Raw genomic sequence first — 21468 nt, forward strand, 5'->3', positions numbered from 1 at the left:
AGGCCCTGTGGATGAGAAGGTGAAGGGGTTTCAAGATGATGGTGCACGTATGGCAGAATAATGTAGGATATGATGACCGGCAATTTGTACGATATAAAACCAGCTCAGCATGCAGAAGAGACTGTACAATGGCTAGCACAGATAGTGCTTGAGCAGAAGACGTAGATGTGGGTCTTTCGGATGCATGACAGACATCCTCTTAGATGTCACAGGCGTGAGATCGGAATTGGCATTTGCCCATTGTAAACCATCTTCTGCTCTTTCTATACTCCCATCTTACCATTGCACATTGTCACCTCATGCATACATATACGACCACCACTGCTACATGCTCACAACATGATCAACTATTACTCGTACATCGCTTCTCATTTCTAGAAGCAGGAAAGGTTTATAATAACCCTTGTTTCTTCAGATCGAAATATGTCTTTCTATCATACACATTCCCTTCTTCATCCTCAAATTCCTCAGCCCTTTCATTCTCTGTAATTGATTTACGTCCTTCTCTCTTCAACTTATCCGCAACTATGTCAGATATAAACCCACGATTAGCCCCAAAACCAATAGAACGGTACACGGTGTTTGGTCAGGAGGACTTACGAGCCATGGCATCTGAGATGGTAGTGATATTGAGGAAATGCCTCTGAGCGCTAGAGGGAATACCTAAAGCACGTAATGCCAACAAGTGTTTACCTTCTGTAAAGTGTTTATCGAATGCACGTCGACCTTGCATCGATTGTTGGCAGATTTCGCATTCAAATGTAACTCCAAGACCGTGTAACTTGAATAACCTATTTTCTCAAGCCCAGGATCAGCTCAGGATGCTTAAAACAGCTTAAAAAGAAAATTTTCTGACCAGTATGGAATCGGCTTTCCATCAAAACTGAGCCAAATGAAGTCAATGTCAGCTCAAGAACATCTCCGAGAAGTAATAAGAGGATGTAGGAGGCGATAGGCGGTGAAACCAAAAAGTGCCACAACAGGTGGCGGTGAAACTCACCCTAGAGGTAATTTCAGCGGGTTATATATCTTTTCGTCATCCTCATCATCATCTTCATCATTTCCTAGATCCACAGGAACGGGTGGAGCCTCTTCCTGCTCTTCCAACTCTGTTTCTCTCTCTCTAGCGGTCAAAGCCATCTTCCTCTCAGTTTCTGTCCTTGTGTCTGCTAATTTTCCAGGTATAGGTGGGAAAGTCAACAATACCTGAACCAAATATGCCAATCGTGCTGGCTGTTCCAACTTAGTTCGGTATGTCGATGTTGACGCTGCTGGGTTAGGAGCGGGAGATCCATTAGTGGTATGGTTGGAAGATGATTTGGCAGCTTGTTCCTTCTTTTTGTGTTTGTCGGATTTTAGATGCGCATCGTATACTGTCTGTTTTGAATAGCTCTTTTGACCTGTACAACCAAAGTATATGTTAGTTGTTATACTCTGATGAAAGAGAAGACAGAATGACGTGTAAAGTACGGTGTCTGACAGAGTGCCACAAACGATACTCACAATATTGACACCATAGACCTTCCCCATTTCCATTGACATTACCCTGCTTCTTAGAGGTACTACTCTCAGCTTCCCATCCAGGTACTTTGCCTTCTGCCCAATCATTCTTGAATTTCTCTTCTTCCTCTTTCAATTTCGCTTGAACATTGACCAACGGTAAAGCCCTTTCGAAGAACGATAACAGGTAGTTATACAGCGTTTGAACATATTCCAGATACCCTTGTGTGGATTTCTCTTTCAAGTCCAACGTTCTCTCCACTTTGCCCGATTTTAACATTTCCAGATATGCCAGATAACTTAATCGGGTGGCACCTCGGAGATTCATGTATTGTGAGTGATTTAGGTACAGGTCGAGGTACTTTCCGTGTGATTCTTCTCCAGAGAATACACTGTCCAGTGCTGTTTTGAAAGGGTACATGATCAGTTAAACATTACTACATCAGACGAGTAGTGGAAGGTATAAGAAACGAAGGGCCATGTGGTATGCTGATTCAAGCCCAGAGATCCAACGAAGTTCCAGGAGTATTGGATCTTCTAGACTCGATAGACATATAATAGAGGTTTAACGACTTACGATCGATGATAGTAGGCTCTTCATCACCTTCCACCGTAAAACTTTGAATTCCATCTCCTTTGACCAAGTCATCCACCTGATTGATAAATTGTCTACTACTCATACCTGGGTTTCGCTGATGAAAATCTTTAATTTTGTTATACCTAACGTAAAATTCCGCCAAGTCATCTTCCCCTGGTGCTGGAGCGGATAACAATTCTAACTCTTTGGGTCTCAATCCAGGTAAATCTTCGTAAAAATCGACTAATTCTTTCCTTAATCCTCCTATTCGATCTAACACCTCGGCTGCTTTCCTATCTCTTCTAGTTATGTTTTTTTGCTATTCACCACACGTCACCACAACCTAGTCAGTCACATGCCCGCTTCTCCTGATAAAGTGATTTAAGTGAAACTTACAGCAGTAGGATTCTGAAGAAGGACCTCCGACAGGGCCTGTTCATATCGCTCTATCTCTTCGTGTGCTGATCGCTGAGTTTCGATTATCGAGTCCATATTGTCCTCCCTTGTACTGTCTTCCTAGGCTTTCGGATTCGATTGGCAGATTACCGATGATGAATATAGCTAAGAATGCTGCTGAAGTCGTTGTTTTGCCTCGAAAATGATGTTGAAAGTGTCTGATGAGCACTGGCAAGAGGCGCGGCGAGGGCCTGCCACAAGACGGAGATATATCGGATATTCAGTTTTGGTCCCGCCGCCACTGCAAGGAACCTTGAATCATCTCATGTTCTTCAATGAAGACTGCGTAGAATGTTATCAACATTCCCTTCATCTGAGTACTCAATCTCACCTCCAGCAAATCAGACAAAATGGCAGGGATCAACGCGTAAGTCCTAGCAGCTGGTCAATTCAAGGGACCTACAAGGATAGCTGCTGATCCCACGTTTAGCGGAGATGACAAGCTCGTGTTCGAGTCTTCCGAGGCGGTCTCGGTGGTACGTATCATAATCTGATCTTTTCAAGCTGTACATTCCAATGGTGGAAAAGCAGTGTTTTATCGAGAGGTACAGGGGTGCTCATGTCATGACACTTTTGTTCCTCTCGAATTTTAGGCTCCTACTTGTGAGTAGCTAACCAACCTCACCTGTTGCGTAAAGCCATGAGCTGACAATTATGTTTACTTCCCTAGTCGAGGCGCTCAACTTGAAAGAAGATCTCTTACGAGGTATCTACGCATACAATTTCGAAAAGCCATCTGCTATCCAACAGCGAGCGATCATTCCTATAATGAGAGGGCGAGACGTCATCGCTCAAGCTCAATCCGGTACAGGTAAAACTGCAACATTCTCTATCTCAGCTCTACAATCTATCGACACGAAGATTAGAGAAACTCAAGTATTGGTTCTTTCCCCAACAAGAGAATTGGCTATTCAGATCCAAACTGTCGTTCTGGCTTTGGGAGATTACATGAATGTTTCGTGTCATGCTTGTATTGGTGGAACCTCGGTTGGAGAAGATATCAGGAAGTTGGAAGCTGGTCAACAGGTCGTTAGCGGTACGCCTGGTAGAGTGTTTGACATGATCAGAAGAAGGAATCTGAGGACCAAGGACATCAAGGTGAGTCTCATGCGCTGTATGAGTGCTGCTGCACGGGGCATGAGATCAAGGTTGGGAGATTGCGAAAGGGTTATACAAGGCGGATTTAGTGAGAGCAGAGATAGTAGACTCAGAAAGGGTAGAAAGACCAGATGTGCAAGGGGGCATATAGGAGAAGGGTGTCATCTGTAGGAACCGGATCAATGCTGATACAATCCACAAAACAGATGCTCATCCTCGATGAATCCGATGAACTTCTCAACAAAGGTTTCAAGGACCAAATCTACGATATCTACCGATACCTTCCTCCCGCTACTCAAGTTGTCGTCGTATCTGCTACACTCCCTCACGATGTACTCGAAATGACGACCAAGTTCATGACTGATCCTATCCGAATCTTGGTCAAGCGTGATGAGTTGACTTTGGAAGGTATCAAGCAGTTCTTTGTAGCTGTTGAGAAAGAAGATTGGAAATTTGACACTCTGTGTGACCTGTATGATACGTGAGTGTTCCATACCGACATGATCTCTGAGACGGACCGACTTATATTCAGCATTGTTCTCAGCCTCACCATCACTCAAGCTGTCATTTTCTGTAACACCCGAAGAAAGGTCGATTGGCTTACTGAAAAGATGAGGGAGGCAAACTTTACTGTCAGCAGCATGCATGGTGAGATGGTACAGAAAGAGAGAGATGCTATTATGGCTGAGTTTAGAGGTGGTCAAAGGTGAGTTGGCGCTACCCTTCGTCAGTAACATGTAGCTCACACGCGATTTTCACAGTCGAGTGCTCATCACCACCGACGTGTGGGCAAGAGGTATCGATGTTCAACAAGTATCATTAGTCATTAACTACGATTTACCCACATCGCGTGAAAACTACTTGCACAGAATAGGTAGATCAGGTCGATTCGGTCGAAAAGGTGTGGCTATCAACTTCGTTACCGTGGAAGATGTCAGGATCTTGCGAGATATCGAACAATATTACTCTACCCAGATTGACGAAATGCCCATGAACGTCACTGAACTTACATAGGTGATGTATCAATCAAGTGGGCGGAGCAAAGGCGACCTGGTCGTTTGTATGGAGTTACAAGATAAAAATGTATATGCATATGCAAAATTAATGCTTCATCTCGAGTCTCTCCATGTAGTCCCAGCAGTCGTCGGAAAGCGAGCGACATCTGGTTGGGAGTGAAATCTACACCTTCCATTACTCGACTCTGAACCAGAAATTACTTCTATCCACTGAACTCGTTGCAAATCGATTATTGTTGTTAGTAGAGATAAGTACCAACTCGAAAGCGGAATTCGGTCTGTCCTCCCGACCTTGTTTGATGTAGTCGAGAACACTTCCGGAGAAACAGGAATGATCAGCGGTAATCTTTGTCAGTCCCTCAGGGTAGAAGACATGTTGAAGATTACCGGATTGCCCAGCTACCTTGGATAGAAGGCAGGGGAAGGAATTTTGGTCGGTGCTATCTTGGGCGTTATCACGGGTGATCACGCAGTTGCATGTCTTGAATTCTGTAGTATCGTCGAATCTACAGTCGATAGGGACCAGGATGGTCTTATCGTCTGAACTACTTTGAGAGCTGGACATCTTGTGTATTTGAATGCGTTGTTAATACTGTTGTCGTGGTGTGTGACAAAAATTGATAGCAAGCAGAATTGAACTGGTCTCTTTTTGCCTCTTACACAGATACAGACCACAGATTATAAGTGAGACGACCGGATTGATTCAATCCAGCGGGGTATCCCGCGAACATGACTCAGAGTCCTTGAGGAAGGTAAATTGCGAGCCCGGGGACGGGGAACCAAGTGAACATGGCACATGCTAAACGTTCCAGAACCATCGGAGCTTATTCTAGACATCCAATTCGGACTCACCGTCATTCGCGAAAATCTCTCTCAGCTGAAAGGATGTCAGTACCACCAAACACGTTGTTCCGTACCCTCCTCGGTGGAAGGAAGTAAGTCAGAGAAGCTTGTGAAGTTGCCATTCGGGGTCGGGGCGCGTACTCATCCATAATGAGGAAGAACCGAAGTCGGGACGCCAAATTGTAACAGACTGAATGCGGCTGCACAAGATATTTCGGTTCAAGCGCCATATGTCCTTTGTTTAGTCTTGTAGAGCATGGTCGAGAGTTCTCTCTTCGGACTTATCTCTACTAATTCCCCCGCAGGTGCTCTAAATCGAAGCATTACCCATAGCTCACTCAGTGTTAGACTGGTTGTCTCCATTCACGCCATGTCGGACTGTTGAAAGATGCATTTGACGTCCTCCCGTGAATAGTACAACTAATAAGGCGTCTAAGCCCATCTTCAATCGATCTTGATTGATAGTGACTCTATGCCTCTAACATGCTATCGATCTTTCTTTGTAGCCACCGTGAAAAGATATCGACATCAAGCTATGACAAGCAGAGGTCAGCACAAGATCGTCATGAGACCTCATGAGGGACATAACGTAAACTTACTGGAAATATTGATCCATCATGCAGCCTGAAGCCTTCACCTCCGTTCTCAGGCTCCCACTGATCCGAAGGCATGGTCTGATTTTCCCTCTGTGACAATCGATGAATTATTAGTATGAACACATATATGGCGATTTCCATCTGACTTACCCAAATTATATGCTCATGTCCCAGTACCAAACTTATAGGTGCGTAGTCATATGCGAATGTCTGAGGGGGGAAACACTATCCAATGAAATAGCAGGGTCACTTATTCATTGGTATACGTCGCAAAGAACATCCTAAACGCGAACTCACCTCGATCACCACACCTCCGGTCGACATCCACATTTCATGCGTCAGACCATTTCCATGTACTCCAAATATTATCTATAGTATTTGAGGTAAAGGCAAAGCAAAGTCAATCAGCATTTCCGACCGAATGGAAGGACCAAGATGAGACTTCACTTACATCGGCATCCGCAGACAGCTCAAACTGCTTTTGCAACGTCAACGTCTCCAACCTCGCATCTATAATTACTGCGTTTCCCTTATTCTCTATCTGCTTCAAAGCCTTCAGTAAATCGCTATGAACCTCGTCTGCGAATTTCCTGTCGCTTCCTTGTCTGTTGACGTATATCGCTTTTACTTTTTTCTTATTGACACTTCTACCAGGACCACTTCGATGTTTGATTGGTATATTGTAGTATGATAGGAATCTTTCTCTCATTGGGGAGAGTGATTTAGGTGAAGGGACAAGCTTATATGCGTCTAGAGCCATCTTGTACCATTTTTCGCCTAGAGGATTATTGCGATGAGAGGTAGCACGATCTGCTATCAAGACTGGGGTCTTATCAGCATAAATGACTGCACAAGAGAAGGGTGTTGATCAAATGCATTAGACTGGTACTCATTACTCACTTCGTTCAAAATAAATCCATTGTTTCTCGCTTGTCAGATCTTTCCAACCTTGTGGATCGATGATGCCTGTAGTCACGGGAAGTATTGACCAAATACAAGTCAGTCACGCCGAAACGTGCTGAAAGTACAAGGACTCCAACTCACCCTCTTTGCCCACCAGCCCTTCCGCTACAGCCCTACTTAATCCATCTTTCCCATCTCAGTTCCACTCCCAGGCTACAGCCACTCTACTCGGTATTATCCCTGCTCTAGCCAACCCCCCAGATTCCCATATAACTTGATCCTCTCCGCGCGAGTCCGAAATGGGACTCTGTAGACTCAAGCGCCTTCCTAATCCTTTATACACATTCCAAGGTTTGGTGTATTCCGACGGCAATGGCGAACTTATCGACGAAAGCGCACTGATCGAGCCTAAAATGACTTCAGAGGCGAAATGGTAGTACTTGAAGTAACCTGACCATGAACCTGGCCAACCATCATTTAGAAGGACTAAAATAACATAAATTCATTGATAAGCTTCTTATCCGCAATGTCGCAGTTCCGCAGTCATGATCGTGATTCAAGCTGACTTACATGTCGTTCCTGACATTTCTATAATTCCACTACTAGCATCACCTTCTTGAGGAGACGGTCCCTCGGATCCGGTTGGGATGGTTTCAAGACGACTGATACCATCATGAAGTGGTGTGTCTCCATCTTTCTCCGGAGCGGCAGTGAATAGTATTTCTCTTGAGGGGAACTCCTGAAGAGCATCATCGATCATATCTGAAAATGCAATCATTGTCAAGCGTCAAGGTCCTCTAACTGCAGGCAGTCATATTGACTTTCACTCACACAATGTCCGGTCATGATACCATACATTATCCAACACCGTGTAACCAGGTATACCTCCAACGAAATTAGTTGAGCCTTGACTCCTAAACGTTATATTCGCATTTGACTGATAAGACGGTTTCACCGGAGTTGTGAGTGCTGCTCCCATAGTCTCATGTCAACCATTCGGGGCGGTCAAGTGTCAACAGATGCAAGGAAGCACTGATCGTAGAAATGGGAAATGTCAGCATGATATGTTTGCTGTATACTGATTTTTGTACTTTCAAGCCCTTCCTGGCGGCCTTCCATTGTCATAGAGCGGGATACGGCAGAGGAGGCACCGAACTGGTTAAGGACGCTTTGGAGCGAAGGATTGTTTTGGGCTTGGTTAGTGAAATTTCAGGATAACACCGGATATCTCAGGGTGCGCAAAACAAGAGTAACAATAACAAGCGCCAAGACGGACAGGGCCTTTGCGATGTTTATAATTAAATAGCCCATACATACCATCACGTCTGCACAAATAGTGTTTGAAACATACTCATACAACTGTTCTCGTATCATCTCGTTCTCTGAGGGACTTCAGTATGTTCATCTTGTGATTCGTTTCTGCGATCTCGTGTCGCAGCTTTCTATTCTGGGCGATCAATCGCTTGTTCATGTCCTATCATGGCTTCAGCCTTGACCTACAACGACAGCCTCAGCATGAGACAACGACGCACCTCGCTACGCTTCAGCCTCGCTTTCAGTATATCCAGTTGATGTAGTATATCACCTTCTTCCTCACTATCAACATTGTCGGCGTCTCTTCTTCGTTTTCGTCGGCTAGACAAATTAGGGAGCGGAAAGGCTGGATTGGGAGGTGGTGGAGGGATATGATCGGCTAGCAACGAAATAAGGTAGTTGGAACATCAGTGATCGCTCGGATATCGAGATGAACAGCAACTTGCGTATCAGACCGTAATCAACCAGCGTTTCCCTCGTTTGAAGCTATAAAGCAGACGGACATGAATCATATTCACATTCGAGATGTCAATGTCACTTACTATGAAGTGGAAAGAGTAAAAGCAAGGTTCATCTGCCTTCTCAGCGAACATCATTGGTCTAGTGATCTTTCGTTGACTCGTGATGGGATCGCTGGCGCTGTCGCAGAAGAAAGTCAGAAGACGTTAGGCTTGGACATCACTAGCTCGTGGGATCACCTACTAGACTGATCGACTGAGACTGGAAACGCTTTCGCCATTAAATGATAAATATAAATTACAATTCAAGAATATCTGTCTGGTTGAAGAACTTACTCTGGGTCCTCGTTTCCCCCTTCCACCAACTTCGCTACTGTCTCGACCTGCTCTGCTCTATCTGCCGTCGCGTCTCCCAAGGGTATCCACATCCCTCTAGACAATACGATATCGACTCTCCCCAGATGGTTATCGCCTTCTTCCTCCCCGACAGGAATCGATCTTCTCTCTGCGATCTGCTCCTGGAATAAGGCAACAAGTCATTGGTCGTCCGTTAGTCCTTGAACACGCTTACTCACAATGGAACCAAAGCGCATTTTACATTTCAAAAACTCCGTACCCTTCTTCATTAACATCGAGTCGATACGATGCTCCTTTGCGTCAGGGTTCCAGTAACTTCCACTGAGACGATGCCCGTCAATGAAACATGCTGCTCGCCAATCGTCCGATCGTGATCTGGTGAAGGTTGGCGACATCTCGATGGCTATCGCAAAGGGCTGCAAGCGCAAGGAATCAGATCAGCCTTGAGCCTGCGTGCCCAGATAGGAAAAAAGGACTTACCGCGCCCTTTTGAACCTCCAGATAACAGAAAGAAGATTTCATTCCATCTTCTTTACTCACATGATGATACCCATGTTCGCCTAAAGAGACATCCTAGGTCATTCAGTGGACACGCAACCCTCATCGAGTCGACCAGAAGACAAGACGGCAAGACGACGACGTACGGAACGGCAACCCTGTATCTGTGTTCTCGATACTGGCCTGCAATACCCCAAGCTGCATTGTAAGCAAGTTGACCAGCATTGTAGACTGATCACTACTGTGACTATAACGTCTCAGGTGTAAATGGAATATAGTATTGACTAACCCTGAATGTATAAGCAGGTCGAGTCTGGGATATCATCTTATTATTGGCTGTTGTGTTGTAGGTGTACGAGTCTGATAATAAAGATAAAATATGAGAAGAACAATAAGAGACATACTGAGGATGGTTTCATGTACTGATTCGAACATGTCACTCACTCACGATGACACGAGTTCTGATGGATTGATTGAGAAGCATATCAGTCATCGACTATCGACACACAACACACTATACACAAGGGGCCCTTTCCCATCAAATTCATTGTCATCGGTACATCACACAATATACCCCACACTCCAACAACGACCAAGACAACCACTCGGCACACACACAAGATATGCTGGCTGTCTTCCAATCTACTCTTCCATCATTTCTCAGTCTAGCTAGATCTCCTCTTCATTGATGAAAGTCCTCTTCCTGCCCGGACGAAATGAATAGCGGCAAGCTTTTGATTGTGCATCTTTGGGGCCAGTCGAAGGATATGTCGAAGATAGCCGTACGAGTGCTCCGGACGTTTCCTGCTTTGATTTGTCGCTTGTACTCTAGGGTGAATATGTGCCCTTCAGCTCACACGGGTTGACGATACTGAGATGAGAGTACACCTACGTCCGGACCCACACTATTGGTGGCTCTAGTGCTTTCACTACCAGACCTATCACCTTCCGACAACGTTTCTCCGTCAGAAGAGAACGGAAGGGGTAAAGGCGTCTTCGCCATTTGATATGGATAAAATCTCGAGCCAGATTTGAGATTGTCTCCTTTATCTGATTCTATTGAACATACGACTGGGCGTCAGCAATTGATCTTAAAATCCTTGAGCACTGATTTCCCTCACCGATCTTTCCCAGGTATTTTAAGACCCCGGCTGGACGATACTAATGATATACAACGACCAACGTCGGTGTGTCTCAGATACAAGAACAATATTTCGGTGGTTTGACTCACTTTGAAAACGAACCGGTGATATGGGATACCTGATCCGCTAGGAGTGAAGTCGTAAAAGACAGGTTGCCACTCCTCTTCCGCCTCACTTTCGATTGTACTAATCGTTGATTTCAGTTGTAAGCAAGTAAAATAGCTGGAGGACATCGAGGCACTGTGAGAACTGGACTGACGTGACGGATGTGAGGAAGCTATGTAACGCAATGACGGCGTTAGTCTCTCTTGCTGATGTTCCATGCGGTATAGGGCAGCATTGAATTGCTCAAGGATGCAAGGCCAACATACCCTCGATTTTCCATAGCTTTACCTCTGACTTTGTTGAAAAGTTCGATTCCTTTACCTTTCCTTGATATCTTCGTGGTTCCCCGAGTAAGCGTAATGACGATAGTGCCGATGTTTTCGAGATCTCGAACGGATATATTGACTTCAGACGGATCATCCGTAGTAGCCTGGATTTGTTCATTCAAAACGAACCAGACAAATCAACAAGCAGGGTTTTTTTTTCGAGTTCATATCGTACTACTGTTTAGTGGTACAGTACACTGACGTCTCGTCGCACTTACCAATGTGTCGAATGTCAACGAAGACTCATAAAGCTGCCCGTCCCTTCTTTCCCAAACCGCTTTCCAATCATACTCTAGCCTGTCAGCTCGCCAGATCGAAAAACCGATATCTTTGCCGTCAACTTCACATATAGCTCGGAAATCATCCCCTGGGAACAGCGTTTCAGACCTTTTGAGTCGGATAACGAAGGGCTAAGAACGATCTCATCTTAGATACTTGGAATTAGAGGTACAGAAGTCCCCTGAAACGAAGGTGATCCAGTACAGTACATACCTCAGAGGATGTTTCCAAGAAACAACTTGTGATCGCACTTGTGTCATCCGAAGAGGGCTTATATTCTATACAATGCTCGTCTAAATTCAACAGATCAACCATCAGACACTTGATGTTTCTTGCCAAGGTAGACGGGGAAACGAATCTATCTGACTGACTGAAGCGTTTTTGAGTGGACTTTCCCTCAATCCAAGACTAGAAAGAGAAACAAAGTCACTGAGTACTCAGATTGACGGTCAGGTGTTCAACCGTTAGCCTGACTTGACTTACCTCAAGAGACCCGTTGGAAGAGAACATATCGTCAGGACTGAAGATCGGGGAAAATGACTGAAATCGATATAAGAGGATACGACTAAGATTGATTTTCGTGCCGCTGGAGTTGGTCAGCAGGATTGAGCAAGGTAAGAAGCAATATAAAGATGAAGACGATGGGAAGTAGCAGAAAAACAAAAAGTCAATTCATGTCCGGACATACTGAATTATGGTGATGAATCCCTAGTCGCCTGGTCCGTGCATTCCAATTGCAGCCAATTGATTCGAGCAAGACCAAACAGTACTCTATGTTGAACCATAAGCTTATGGTCACGAGCTTTGGTCCTCGGCGCAAACGTTCTGTGCTCAATCAACTTGTATGCCACCATCGTTGGTCCGAGTTACCATGATTCTCCATCTTTACAAGATGGGCAGACCTTGGCCCCAACGAGCTTGAAGGACAGTTGCAAGGTAATTGAGTTTTGCGTATGATACGAAATGCATGCGACGAGACCGGCATAATAAAATCATTACGCTAAACATCATTTCCCTTAATCCTGATCCTCATCATCATCCATCTCTGTGAGATTAATAACATCCTCCTCAATTGGTCGACCTGCTCGAAGTCGTTTGTTCGTAGCGTTTGATTTTGCCAGTGAGTCCTATGGTATCAGCCACAGATACTGCAGCAATCAGCCTGCTATCTAGCTACTCAACTGTTTGTTGTTTGACGGTGACTTACCTCGAGATACTTGAGTCTTCATTTCAATTGGTCTTTGGTCAGATCATCTTCAGCGACCTCTTTCACCATCTCTTGGCTTTCCTCTGTCTTTACATGAGGCTTTTGCGCTTCTCTATCAACGTTCTGGCTGTCTTCGGACTCCCGGGGCTGGACGGATGTGGATGACGGTTGTGTCTCCGCATCCTCTGCCCAATGGCGGAAATCAACGGATTGGAAATACTGCATCCAAGTCGCATACGTAAAATACCTTTCAATCCAAGCTTAACCAGTTCAGTATGGACTCGATACTGAATATAGAAACACCGGTAGGCAGTCAGTTTGTGAAAAGGAAGGACTTAACGTGTGTGTTGGTGAGACGGTAAAGCCCAGTGCTTACCTTGAAGATGAACTTGTAGAACTTGTCACCTTTCTTCCTCGGAACGAAATCGTACGAAGGGACTTCTATATCTTCCACTGGCACCCTTTCACTTGTCCTGCAACGAAGATCACACAGATTCAGGTGAGATCAAAGCTTTCCTGTCTCACATACCCGATTGTGAAAGCCATCCTATGGTTAAGTCAAATGGTAAGTATTGATTCAGTTTGCATAACTGAGGTAGATCCTTAACGCGCTCACTTCTTTTCCTTCTCATCCATCGTACAATCCTTAATTTCAGGAGATTGGTAAAGATCAGTGCTGATCTCCCTATAAGCACCTCTATGTATCATCACTTCTATGGTACCAACTCTACTAAAAACCTTCGAACCAGGTTTGATCTCCTCTGGTTTATCAGTAGTTTTCTATGTTTTCCGAAAGAGTCAGCGTCTCGACGTCGGAATGGCGGAAAGAATAGGATTGGAGACTCACGGCTGGAAGGAACTTCAACTTTCTGCTATACAACTGATCATCTTCCTCCTCATAAATTTCATCTACAACGTTGGATCCAACATTCCTCATAAGTGCATATTCAGCCATGAGTTGATCATCTACAAAATACCGGCATTTCCAATCGTTATCAGGATATGGTAATGAGTCGAGCTTCTCGGTAACGATGGCAAAAGGCTATATAATCCAGCAGGAATGAGGATCGTGTTCAAGCTCTCAATGTATGATAGATTAAGCAGTCGCTCACCCCAGGAATAACCTCGATATAGCATTCGGAAGCTGGGAAGGACCCTTTAATGTTTCTTACTTGATATTCCACTACGGTAGATTCCCCATCCAGTATTCCAATAAGACATAGCTGAGAGGTAGTGTATTCTTACCTAGAGGATTTCTTCCTTCTTGAGATTCGATGAACACCTATTGCAACACAGCGAAACGAAATGTCAGCAGACATGGATCACACTACAGTATGTTACCATCATGGGAGTCACCTCAAAGCCTTCTCGAGCGCCGTGAGATAACATTATGACACGATTATTGCGATGACACTGTGATTAACCAACTTTCAGTTGACAGAGCAAGACAAAAAGGAAGAGGAAATCTTTTGTGGACAAGATGAATACCTTGCCGTGTCCCCACTCACACGAAACGAGAAGATCAACGTTTTTTGATGGTACCTTTTCCGCGATAATCAATCCTGTCAATGTACATACGAGTGCATATACATGTATGATAGTGATGTGTTCGGCCAATATGAGCATGCACATAGACCTATCGCTGTGTTCGAATTGTATCTTGAACGTCCTGTGAGGGTGTTTATAGCGTAAACAAGTCAAGTGAGTTGTCTACTGTGTTCTCAAGTTGATTGATGGCACCTTTCTCCCGTCTGTATATACCATACAGTATCATCGATCACAGCCTCCCCCACTTCGGATGGACATCATGACATCGGGGAGATACATGGACATACAACTATTTAAAACTCATGTAAAAGGACACAATGATGAGAACCCCTCACGATAATGTCGACATTTCCCTTAATTCTCTTATAAGAAGATTTAATCACTATCATACTGGTCAAGAGTGAGATCTACAGCGTCCTCTTCGATCTTTTGACCCATCTTGAGCTGTGTGATTACTTGTCGCAATGCTTGATTCTCTTCCTGTAACATGGAACATTCATTTCTCAGCCACTTAAGCCGTCTGATTGACCGCCCCGGGAGGGTGCATATAAGCATGAGAGAGACTCACGCCTAAGAGTTTCATACTCTTGCTAGTATTACCCGACTCTGGTTTCACTTCAGTCTCCGATGTCATGCGCTTTTCATCATTCTCTCCACCCAGCTTCATGGCCTCGTCAAGCAGAATTTCCTTCATTTTTCTCTTCTTGATCTTCCTGGGCGGAGAATTCGAAAGATCGATAGCATTCGCAAACCTAGATTCTGGGATCATTTTCTTCGTAGCAGATATGCTGGATTCGATAGGGGTGGATGTGCGCTCTTTTTGTTTTTCGATATCTTCGTCTTGTTGATCCTCCTGGTCCTCGTCCTCAGCCTCTTCTATAGAGTTCATGATTGACCGTCGTCAGGATTAGAAAGAGCTCTCACAGATCAAAAAAACTTACCAATCACTCTCATGAGTTTCAATTTCACTCTTGATCGATACTATGCGATTTTCAATGCCGTCAGTAGAGAGCCGTAATCAAGGTTTTGATGGGTGGAAGAAAAGCTTGTACATACTTTGAAAGTGAACTGATAAGATATCTTCTCAGGTTGCGTCGGAAGAAATCTGTAGAGATTGCTCGTCGTGTAATGAACCGGTCGAGAATCGGTAAGACTGAGACTGCTCGATCAGCAAGTATAATAGATAAGGAAAAAAAAGAGTTATTGAGACGAACCTTGTCGTATGTGCGAATCTGGATTTACAATTCCAATTTAATTGTCAGTGATCTGCGGAATGTTTTGATGGTTTGGCTGGCGGTGGACGAAGCTCACTTCTTTGCCTTTTCATCTCCTACTTTTGGATTGATCTTTATATCCTGAGGCGGACCAGCTCCGACCAACTTCCATGTACCAGGTGTCAACTGGATGATGATGGTTCCCAGACGCTTGATATCGCTTTGTGTCAGGGTAACATCTTCTTGGTCGCTGGTCGTGAGCTAGACGATCACATCATACATCAGCTTGAAATTACTATGAAGATTTGCAAGAGGAAGAACTCACCAAAGGTGAGAACTTCAAAGATGACTATGAAATTGACCGCCTTTGTTCTCAAGTACTTCCTTGACTCGATTGATTTTCTCAAAGCTGTGCCAAATCGAATGGGATGGAAGATGTACCCCGTCGACCCATATGTCGCACTTCCAATCTCCCTTATATGCTAGATTGGGAAGCTTCTTGATGCATATGATGTATGGCTATGTGTGAATATCATCATAAGTACGAGAGGGAGAAGCATGGTTTGGCTGGAATTTCAGGACGTGCTTACCTGATCGATAGTTTCGAGGAAACATTCGGTCCTAGGCGATTGATCTGCCGATGAGAGATGATAGCATACTTGATGTTCAACTAAATACAAATGTCAGTGTTCTATATGGTGGGAGCATTTGCGATTCGAGGTACATATATCTATGTAGTCAGAAAGATATCAATCAAGACTTACTGAGTCGTTCCCTCTTATCTTTACTTTCCACCCAAGCCTAGTTACATCGATCGATACGGTATTAGCCTATATACCGTTTACTTATATGCTGAGACAGTGGGAGACAAGACCCACCTCGAACCCTTCCTCGCTACCTTTGGAGAACATCTTGTCGATTAAGCAAGATGAAAGAGTGTCGATGTGAATGAGGAAAAGGGAGACTATCAAGGGAATCAAATGATCTTACTGGTAATGTTCTCTCGTTCTCTCGTTCTCTCGTTCTCTCGTTTCAAGACTTGATGGATCTACTGTACCCTGAGAGGCCCGTGCGTTTCAGAATTACAGTACAAGCGGTACTCGTACTCATTCCTCACCCTCCGCCAAATGACATGTCGCGACCTGCGATGCATGCTCTACACTTGCACTTACATAGGTCGTCAATCGACATGGATCGAGTTACATGATAATCAACTACAGACGATGAGATACATACACACAGTCAAACGATATGTGGAGCCGTGAAATAATCCAAAAGTAAACAATACTGGTGTTGGCCTTTTCATTCGTTTCTCATTCGCTTAGACTCCCTTCTTGCACGTTCTATGGTGCATTCAATCGTCATCCAACGTAAGATCGACCACATCATCCTTATCCTTACTACCGTTTCGAGTTCGTTTGAGCTGGTCCGCAAGTAGTCTGACTTGCTCCTGGAAAGGGTATTGGGAAGGTACAATATCAGCCATCTTAGTCTGACAGTCAAGAGATGACCAGATCAGGCTCACCTCCAAGTATTTCACTCTCTTAGCGTTCAGATCAGGTTTCACATCTCCTTCCTCTCCTTCACCTTCAGATATCGCTTCAATATCAATCGCATCGGCATTTCTTTTACGTGCCGCTCGAGGAGGTGTTGGAGGGGGCGAAGGTTCAGGTTCATCTGTGCAAGTAAGGGATCAGTCTGAACATACCTCATATACGAAAAAGGAAAAATTCCCTACATACCGATGATACCCATCTGGACGAGCACAGGTCTTGGTCGATACTGAGTGATCGATGACATATAGTATCAGCGTATTGTCTTTGAGAACATGTCATCGCAACAGAGATGATATCAAGTGGAGTTGACTCACCCTAAAGATGAAACGGTGGGTGAATTTTCGGTTCTGGTCTGGCGTAAAAGTATAATGCATCATCGAAGGTCGTTCGCAGACTGTTGAATCCGCAGCACTACAATAGGAGCTCTCAGCTGCTCAGTATAAGAGGTATACAGAGCAGTCGTCGGGACATACGTCACTGAATAGGCGAATCTATGATAAATAATATCTGAGATTGAGTGGTACATCTTCGGCTGTACTGAATAGAGTGAAGATGATGCTCACTTCTTTCCTTTTTCATGGATGGTACCATTCTTAAGCTGATGCGTGTGGACCTGTTGTACACCAGACTCTCTAAATTTCCCTCGCTCTAAGGTGATCTCGATCGTTCCGAGGCTCTTCATGGTCAGTGGATCGATAGTCACCTTGGTTTGATCATCCGTTGTAGGCTAAAGTAAATGTGAAAATATCGGAATGTAGTTGTATCCCAAGAACGATCAGTCCCTCGAGCTGGGCACGAAAGCAGAGCGATCAACTCACTAAAGGGGCGAACTTCAAATATGACTTCTTCATCTGGTTGCCTTCTTTCTCCCAAACTTCATCCCATTCCATTGAAGGTGAGTCTTTCAACCACGCCGTATTTTTCACCACACTACCATCTATGAATAGAGAGCTCCTGAAAGCATGTCTATCAAAGCGATGATCACTTTTAGATAATGTGATCACGAATGCCTATAAGGCAACAGTCAACCACTGTACCCTACGATCGATCGTGAGTTCGAACTCACCTCATCAATTGTTTCAAGGAAACATTCAGTATAAGAGGACTCTCCGTTCTTTGCAGGATGATGCTGTACTTGGTGTTCGTCTAGATGAATAACATGAGATCAGAATTCGTGGTGACTGAATGATAGATCCAGCTGGAAAGGAAAGGTATAGGGAATACCAGCAGTTCACTTACGGAGTCTCTTTTTATCGTCCTTCCCTTCCACCCAAGCCTATGTACGTCACATCTCGTCAGCTCCTCTTTCCTTCCTCCTTTCGGTAAGTGTTACACCCTACCTCTACTCCGACTGCGGGGCCTTGTGCGAGCATGAGGGATGAATGTTGTCTATCTGTTGACTGTGGCTGGGAACGGAGTCAGGTATTTCAGAGATGTGAAGATCAAGGGAAGAAAGATGAGTCAAAGATGGAATGCAGTTGACATCAACCGATCATCCAATCCTCCATACTCGAATATGAAACATGGTCAGGCACGGTAGGATCCCCTGGATGGAATCTGATCTCGGGAGGTCCGAGCGTTATCAGTGTTATCCCTCGTATCCGAGCATGTCTTCTAGGTGAACTGGAAAGAGATAACTACACACTATACATGTATGCATCGACCATCAGAAGTACCAATTCAGTATGTCACGGCAGTCTACTACTGACATGGTATGGTTGGTCATGCAGACGACGTTTAAACACACCATTCTCCATAGCTGTCGTTAGTCAGATCCACCATCACATCTCCTTCTCCATTCCGAGCGGATTTGAGTCGCGAAGTAAGTGGCTTGATTCGGCCCTACTCATCACAACAGCCCATTATGATAACATATCACACTCATGATGTACCTCGAGATGTTGAAGTCGTTGGACTCGCAAAAGCGGCTTGATATCTTGCTCTTTTCCGCCATTGACCCTTGCACTCGCCGGACCTGCTTCTTCATTCATGGTATTGGACAGTCGTTTGCGCTTGAGATCGACCAAAGGCGCTGAAAAGGGTCTCACTGGTCCATCTAATAACGGTAGGTATACGATGAACAAACACCATATCGCACAACAGTGATGATATATCGCTAAGGAAGAGGATATGTAAGAGAGGAACGTGGAAGTCAAATGACGAGGGGTCAGAATGCAAATGATAGAGGAAGAGACAGAAGAGGAAGGAATGGTCTGATTGCAGTCGAATGTATCGCATGTCTGATTGACCAAACATCACCAAAGGAGGGTTTCCGAAGACCGTCATTGCGTCAATGAGTCGTGATCAAGCTCGTATGGTCATCATATCCATATCTTTCATGTCAATTGTGGATCTATAGAAGCAGGAGTATGTACATACAGCTAAAACGACGCTCGGTTTCTCCATTCTGCAACGCTTCTGACTCCGCAAGATGATGTTCTATCTGGTATTCATCTATATATACCATACCATCAACTTGACCCTCTAAGCACATACAAGCTACAGGCTAGCTCACTCAGTCGTTCTCCAGTCTCCTTGTTTCCCACCAATGCCTCACCTCCGAATCAGCATGTGCACCACAACAATTGGGATACGGTCAAAGCGTCATGCTTAGCAGGACTCACTTCGAATGCTGCTCCAGTACTGTCCCCGAACATCTTTCCAGCTATTTGCGACTTCAAGGTGGAGCAATGTCCTTTGAGGGTCTGTGTGGGGCTGAGCTTGTGAATACTCGACTCGTGCGATTGAGTTAGTTGTGTATATCAGACGAAGAAGGGAAATAATAAGAGAAGAATGAAGAGTGAAATTGAGTTGACGAGCATCTGATGGGATGGGTTCCCGTTTACTTACTCGTGCTGTAATCTAGGCACGGATCATCCGATCATTGTTATCATAATTACGTACAGTACAATTGACTTTTATTCACCTGCTACAAACTGCATGCTGCAACGGACGTGGAACACGGACATGGGCATGGATGATGCATGATTCTTCGTGAATGTATACAACACTTCGATTCACCAGCCTAAAACTTCTTCGCTATGTCTCATAATTTCATCGAAAGGTTTTATCAACATTGCCCGTCACAGCCCTTTTGACTTCCTCCCTTTCTTCTTGCTCTTCACTTTGATCTTTTTATCCTTTCTCGATGTTTCGTTGGATCCAGGATCAGCTTCATGGTCACGTCTCTTACCAATATCCGTCGAAGGTGCAGCTGATACATTCTCTATCATGTGGTCAGCAATATAGTTTGATGAAACAGATTAGTTGGACATACCGATAACACCCATCAGTTCTAGAACGGGCCGAGGTCGATACTGCTCGAAGTGAGAATGGCGATGATTTGTCAGGGAATAGGGCGAGACTCACGTTGAAGATGAATCTGTAGTATTTCATACCCTCTTTGCTCGGATGAAAGTCATATTTTATATATTCTTGATCTGGAGTGATCACCGGGTCACTTCCCCTATCCGAAGCATCGTGAGCAAGAGGATCGGTTAATGTTTTCCTGATTTTGCATACTGAATGACGAAGGGGATCCTGTGAGAACAAGTCAGCATGCATGCGATCACAATTCTGAATGATGTGGCAGGAAAGCATCAGGAAGAAAGTCGTAGGTGTGCATGCATTTAGGATCACTCACTTTTTGACTTTCTCATGTACCACTCCTGATATTGGAATTGTAAGGTACCCTTTGTGCGTCGAGGAATCGGCAATCCATTCCCCAAACTGAATGTCGATCCTGATCGTACCGAGCTTGCTCAAAATATCACCACCAATCGTGACCTGTTCTTCCTCATCAATTGTTGCCTGTGTAGATATACTTGACTCAGCCAGGTGGTAGGGAAAAATGATTCAAAAAGAAGACTTACCAAAGAAGCGAACTTGAGTTTTGATTCGTACACTTTCCCGTCTTTCCTTTCCTTCAACGTATCAAAAGTGTTTATTGCTCTATACTTCCATCGACTACCTGGTGAGCTGAGACCGTCAATTCGACATCTGGAATACCACCCATGTCTTTCGAATATATCTACATCGTTCATCTTGATCTTAATTGAGAAGGTCTAGTCGATGACCATGAAATCGTCAGCCGGCAACTGAAGGAAAGATAGTGATTCTGTATGATTGCCAACTTACTTCATCGATCGTCTCGAGGAAACATTCGGTATACGGGTATCCTTTTTGGTCCTTCTCGTGATGTAAGACCTGGTATTCGTCTACATACCTCGACTTCAGCTCAAGCATCTGGCTTCTAGCTGCATTGCCAAGAGTACGATAAGCTTACTCAATCTTTTCCCGCCCACGTTGCTTTCTACCCAAGCCTACGGAATATCGGGTAAGCAACCATACATACCTGAGCACGTGCAGGTTGAGCTCGCTTACCTCTAGGGGTATTGGCTCTTTCCAGAACATCTCACAATGAGGCCTACTGTTGAATCGAGATAGAAATAGTCGATATCAATCCTGAGCGATAA

At 44.6% G+C, this 21468-nt stretch overlaps 11 protein-coding genes across 11 annotated transcripts; 1 reads left to right on the forward strand and 10 right to left on the reverse strand.

Annotated features, from left to right (window-relative positions):
- Positions 1–391: 391 nt before the first annotated feature.
- Positions 392–2569, reverse strand: I203_101369 (uncharacterized protein; the record flags this gene model as incomplete). Its single annotated transcript, XM_019146319.1, has 7 exons — positions 392–525; positions 601–791; positions 857–883; positions 1001–1400; positions 1504–1902; positions 2078–2396; positions 2474–2569. The coding sequence occupies 7 exons, from the start codon at positions 2567–2569 to the stop codon at positions 392–394; spliced, it is 1566 nt and encodes a 521-aa protein (XP_019004878.1).
- Positions 2570–3187: 618 nt separating this feature from the next.
- Positions 3188–4645, forward strand: I203_101370 (ATP-dependent RNA helicase FAL1; the record flags this gene model as incomplete). Its single annotated transcript, XM_019146320.1, has 4 exons — positions 3188–3631; positions 3838–4112; positions 4176–4337; positions 4393–4645. 4 exons carry the CDS (start codon positions 3188–3190, stop codon positions 4643–4645), a joined length of 1134 nt encoding a protein of 377 aa, XP_019004879.1.
- Positions 4646–4822: 177 nt separating this feature from the next.
- Positions 4823–5212, reverse strand: I203_101371 (uncharacterized protein; the record flags this gene model as incomplete). The annotated part of the gene is made up of 1 exon (XM_019146321.1): positions 4823–5212. One exon carries the CDS (start codon positions 5210–5212, stop codon positions 4823–4825), a length of 390 nt encoding a protein of 129 aa, XP_019004880.1.
- Positions 5213–5960: 748 nt separating this feature from the next.
- I203_101372 (uncharacterized protein) lies at positions 5961–7968 on the reverse strand (the record flags this gene model as incomplete). The annotated part of the gene is made up of 10 exons (XM_065516867.1): positions 5961–6023; positions 6090–6176; positions 6237–6311; positions 6384–6455; positions 6538–6908; positions 6987–7052; positions 7131–7162; positions 7244–7475; positions 7560–7751; positions 7821–7968. The coding sequence occupies 10 exons, from the start codon at positions 7966–7968 to the stop codon at positions 5961–5963; spliced, it is 1338 nt and encodes a 445-aa protein (XP_065373685.1).
- Positions 7969–8633: 665 nt separating this feature from the next.
- I203_101373 (uncharacterized protein) lies at positions 8634–9820 on the reverse strand (the record flags this gene model as incomplete). The annotated part of the gene is made up of 6 exons (XM_019146323.1): positions 8634–8789; positions 8846–8942; positions 9098–9279; positions 9337–9534; positions 9599–9678; positions 9763–9820. 6 exons carry the CDS (start codon positions 9818–9820, stop codon positions 8634–8636), a joined length of 771 nt encoding a protein of 256 aa, XP_019004882.1.
- A 465-nt stretch (positions 9821–10285) lies between these two features.
- Positions 10286–11978, reverse strand: I203_101374 (uncharacterized protein; the record flags this gene model as incomplete). The annotated part of the gene is made up of 10 exons (XM_065516868.1): positions 10286–10319; positions 10474–10672; positions 10738–10777; positions 10848–10944; positions 11018–11035; positions 11130–11293; positions 11408–11599; positions 11682–11761; positions 11840–11876; positions 11952–11978. 10 exons carry the CDS (start codon positions 11976–11978, stop codon positions 10286–10288), a joined length of 888 nt encoding a protein of 295 aa, XP_065373686.1.
- A 506-nt stretch (positions 11979–12484) lies between these two features.
- Positions 12485–14064, reverse strand: I203_101375 (uncharacterized protein; the record flags this gene model as incomplete). Its single annotated transcript, XM_065516869.1, has 10 exons — positions 12485–12595; positions 12676–12684; positions 12769–12894; positions 13052–13148; positions 13205–13222; positions 13292–13455; positions 13523–13717; positions 13788–13858; positions 13921–13957; positions 14032–14064. The coding sequence occupies 10 exons, from the start codon at positions 14062–14064 to the stop codon at positions 12485–12487; spliced, it is 861 nt and encodes a 286-aa protein (XP_065373687.1).
- Positions 14065–14598: 534 nt separating this feature from the next.
- On the reverse strand, positions 14599–16348 carry I203_101376 (uncharacterized protein; the record flags this gene model as incomplete). Its single annotated transcript, XM_065516870.1, has 10 exons — positions 14599–14703; positions 14792–15099; positions 15165–15204; positions 15280–15382; positions 15535–15698; positions 15763–15786; positions 15879–15956; positions 16028–16107; positions 16202–16238; positions 16316–16348. 10 exons carry the CDS (start codon positions 16346–16348, stop codon positions 14599–14601), a joined length of 972 nt encoding a protein of 323 aa, XP_065373688.1.
- Positions 16349–16791: 443 nt separating this feature from the next.
- Positions 16792–18366, reverse strand: I203_101377 (uncharacterized protein; the record flags this gene model as incomplete). Its single annotated transcript, XM_019146327.1, has 10 exons — positions 16792–16887; positions 16963–17114; positions 17180–17219; positions 17308–17404; positions 17467–17484; positions 17557–17720; positions 17812–18003; positions 18060–18139; positions 18233–18269; positions 18334–18366. The coding sequence occupies 10 exons, from the start codon at positions 18364–18366 to the stop codon at positions 16792–16794; spliced, it is 909 nt and encodes a 302-aa protein (XP_019004886.1).
- Positions 18367–18730: 364 nt separating this feature from the next.
- I203_101378 (uncharacterized protein) lies at positions 18731–19650 on the reverse strand (the record flags this gene model as incomplete). The annotated part of the gene is made up of 5 exons (XM_065516871.1): positions 18731–18835; positions 18886–19109; positions 19373–19447; positions 19509–19545; positions 19618–19650. 5 exons carry the CDS (start codon positions 19648–19650, stop codon positions 18731–18733), a joined length of 474 nt encoding a protein of 157 aa, XP_065373689.1.
- Positions 19651–20076: 426 nt separating this feature from the next.
- Positions 20077–21406, reverse strand: I203_101379 (uncharacterized protein; the record flags this gene model as incomplete). The annotated part of the gene is made up of 9 exons (XM_019146328.1): positions 20077–20219; positions 20271–20310; positions 20363–20459; positions 20516–20533; positions 20637–20803; positions 20866–21057; positions 21131–21210; positions 21279–21315; positions 21377–21406. 9 exons carry the CDS (start codon positions 21404–21406, stop codon positions 20077–20079), a joined length of 804 nt encoding a protein of 267 aa, XP_019004887.1.
- Positions 21407–21468: the final 62 nt, after the last annotated feature.

This window comes from Kwoniella mangroviensis, assembly GCF_000507465.2.
Source record: "Kwoniella mangroviensis CBS 8507 chromosome 1 map unlocalized Ctg01, whole genome shotgun sequence".
Classification (NCBI taxonomy): domain Eukaryota; kingdom Fungi; phylum Basidiomycota; class Tremellomycetes; order Tremellales; family Cryptococcaceae; genus Kwoniella; species Kwoniella mangrovensis.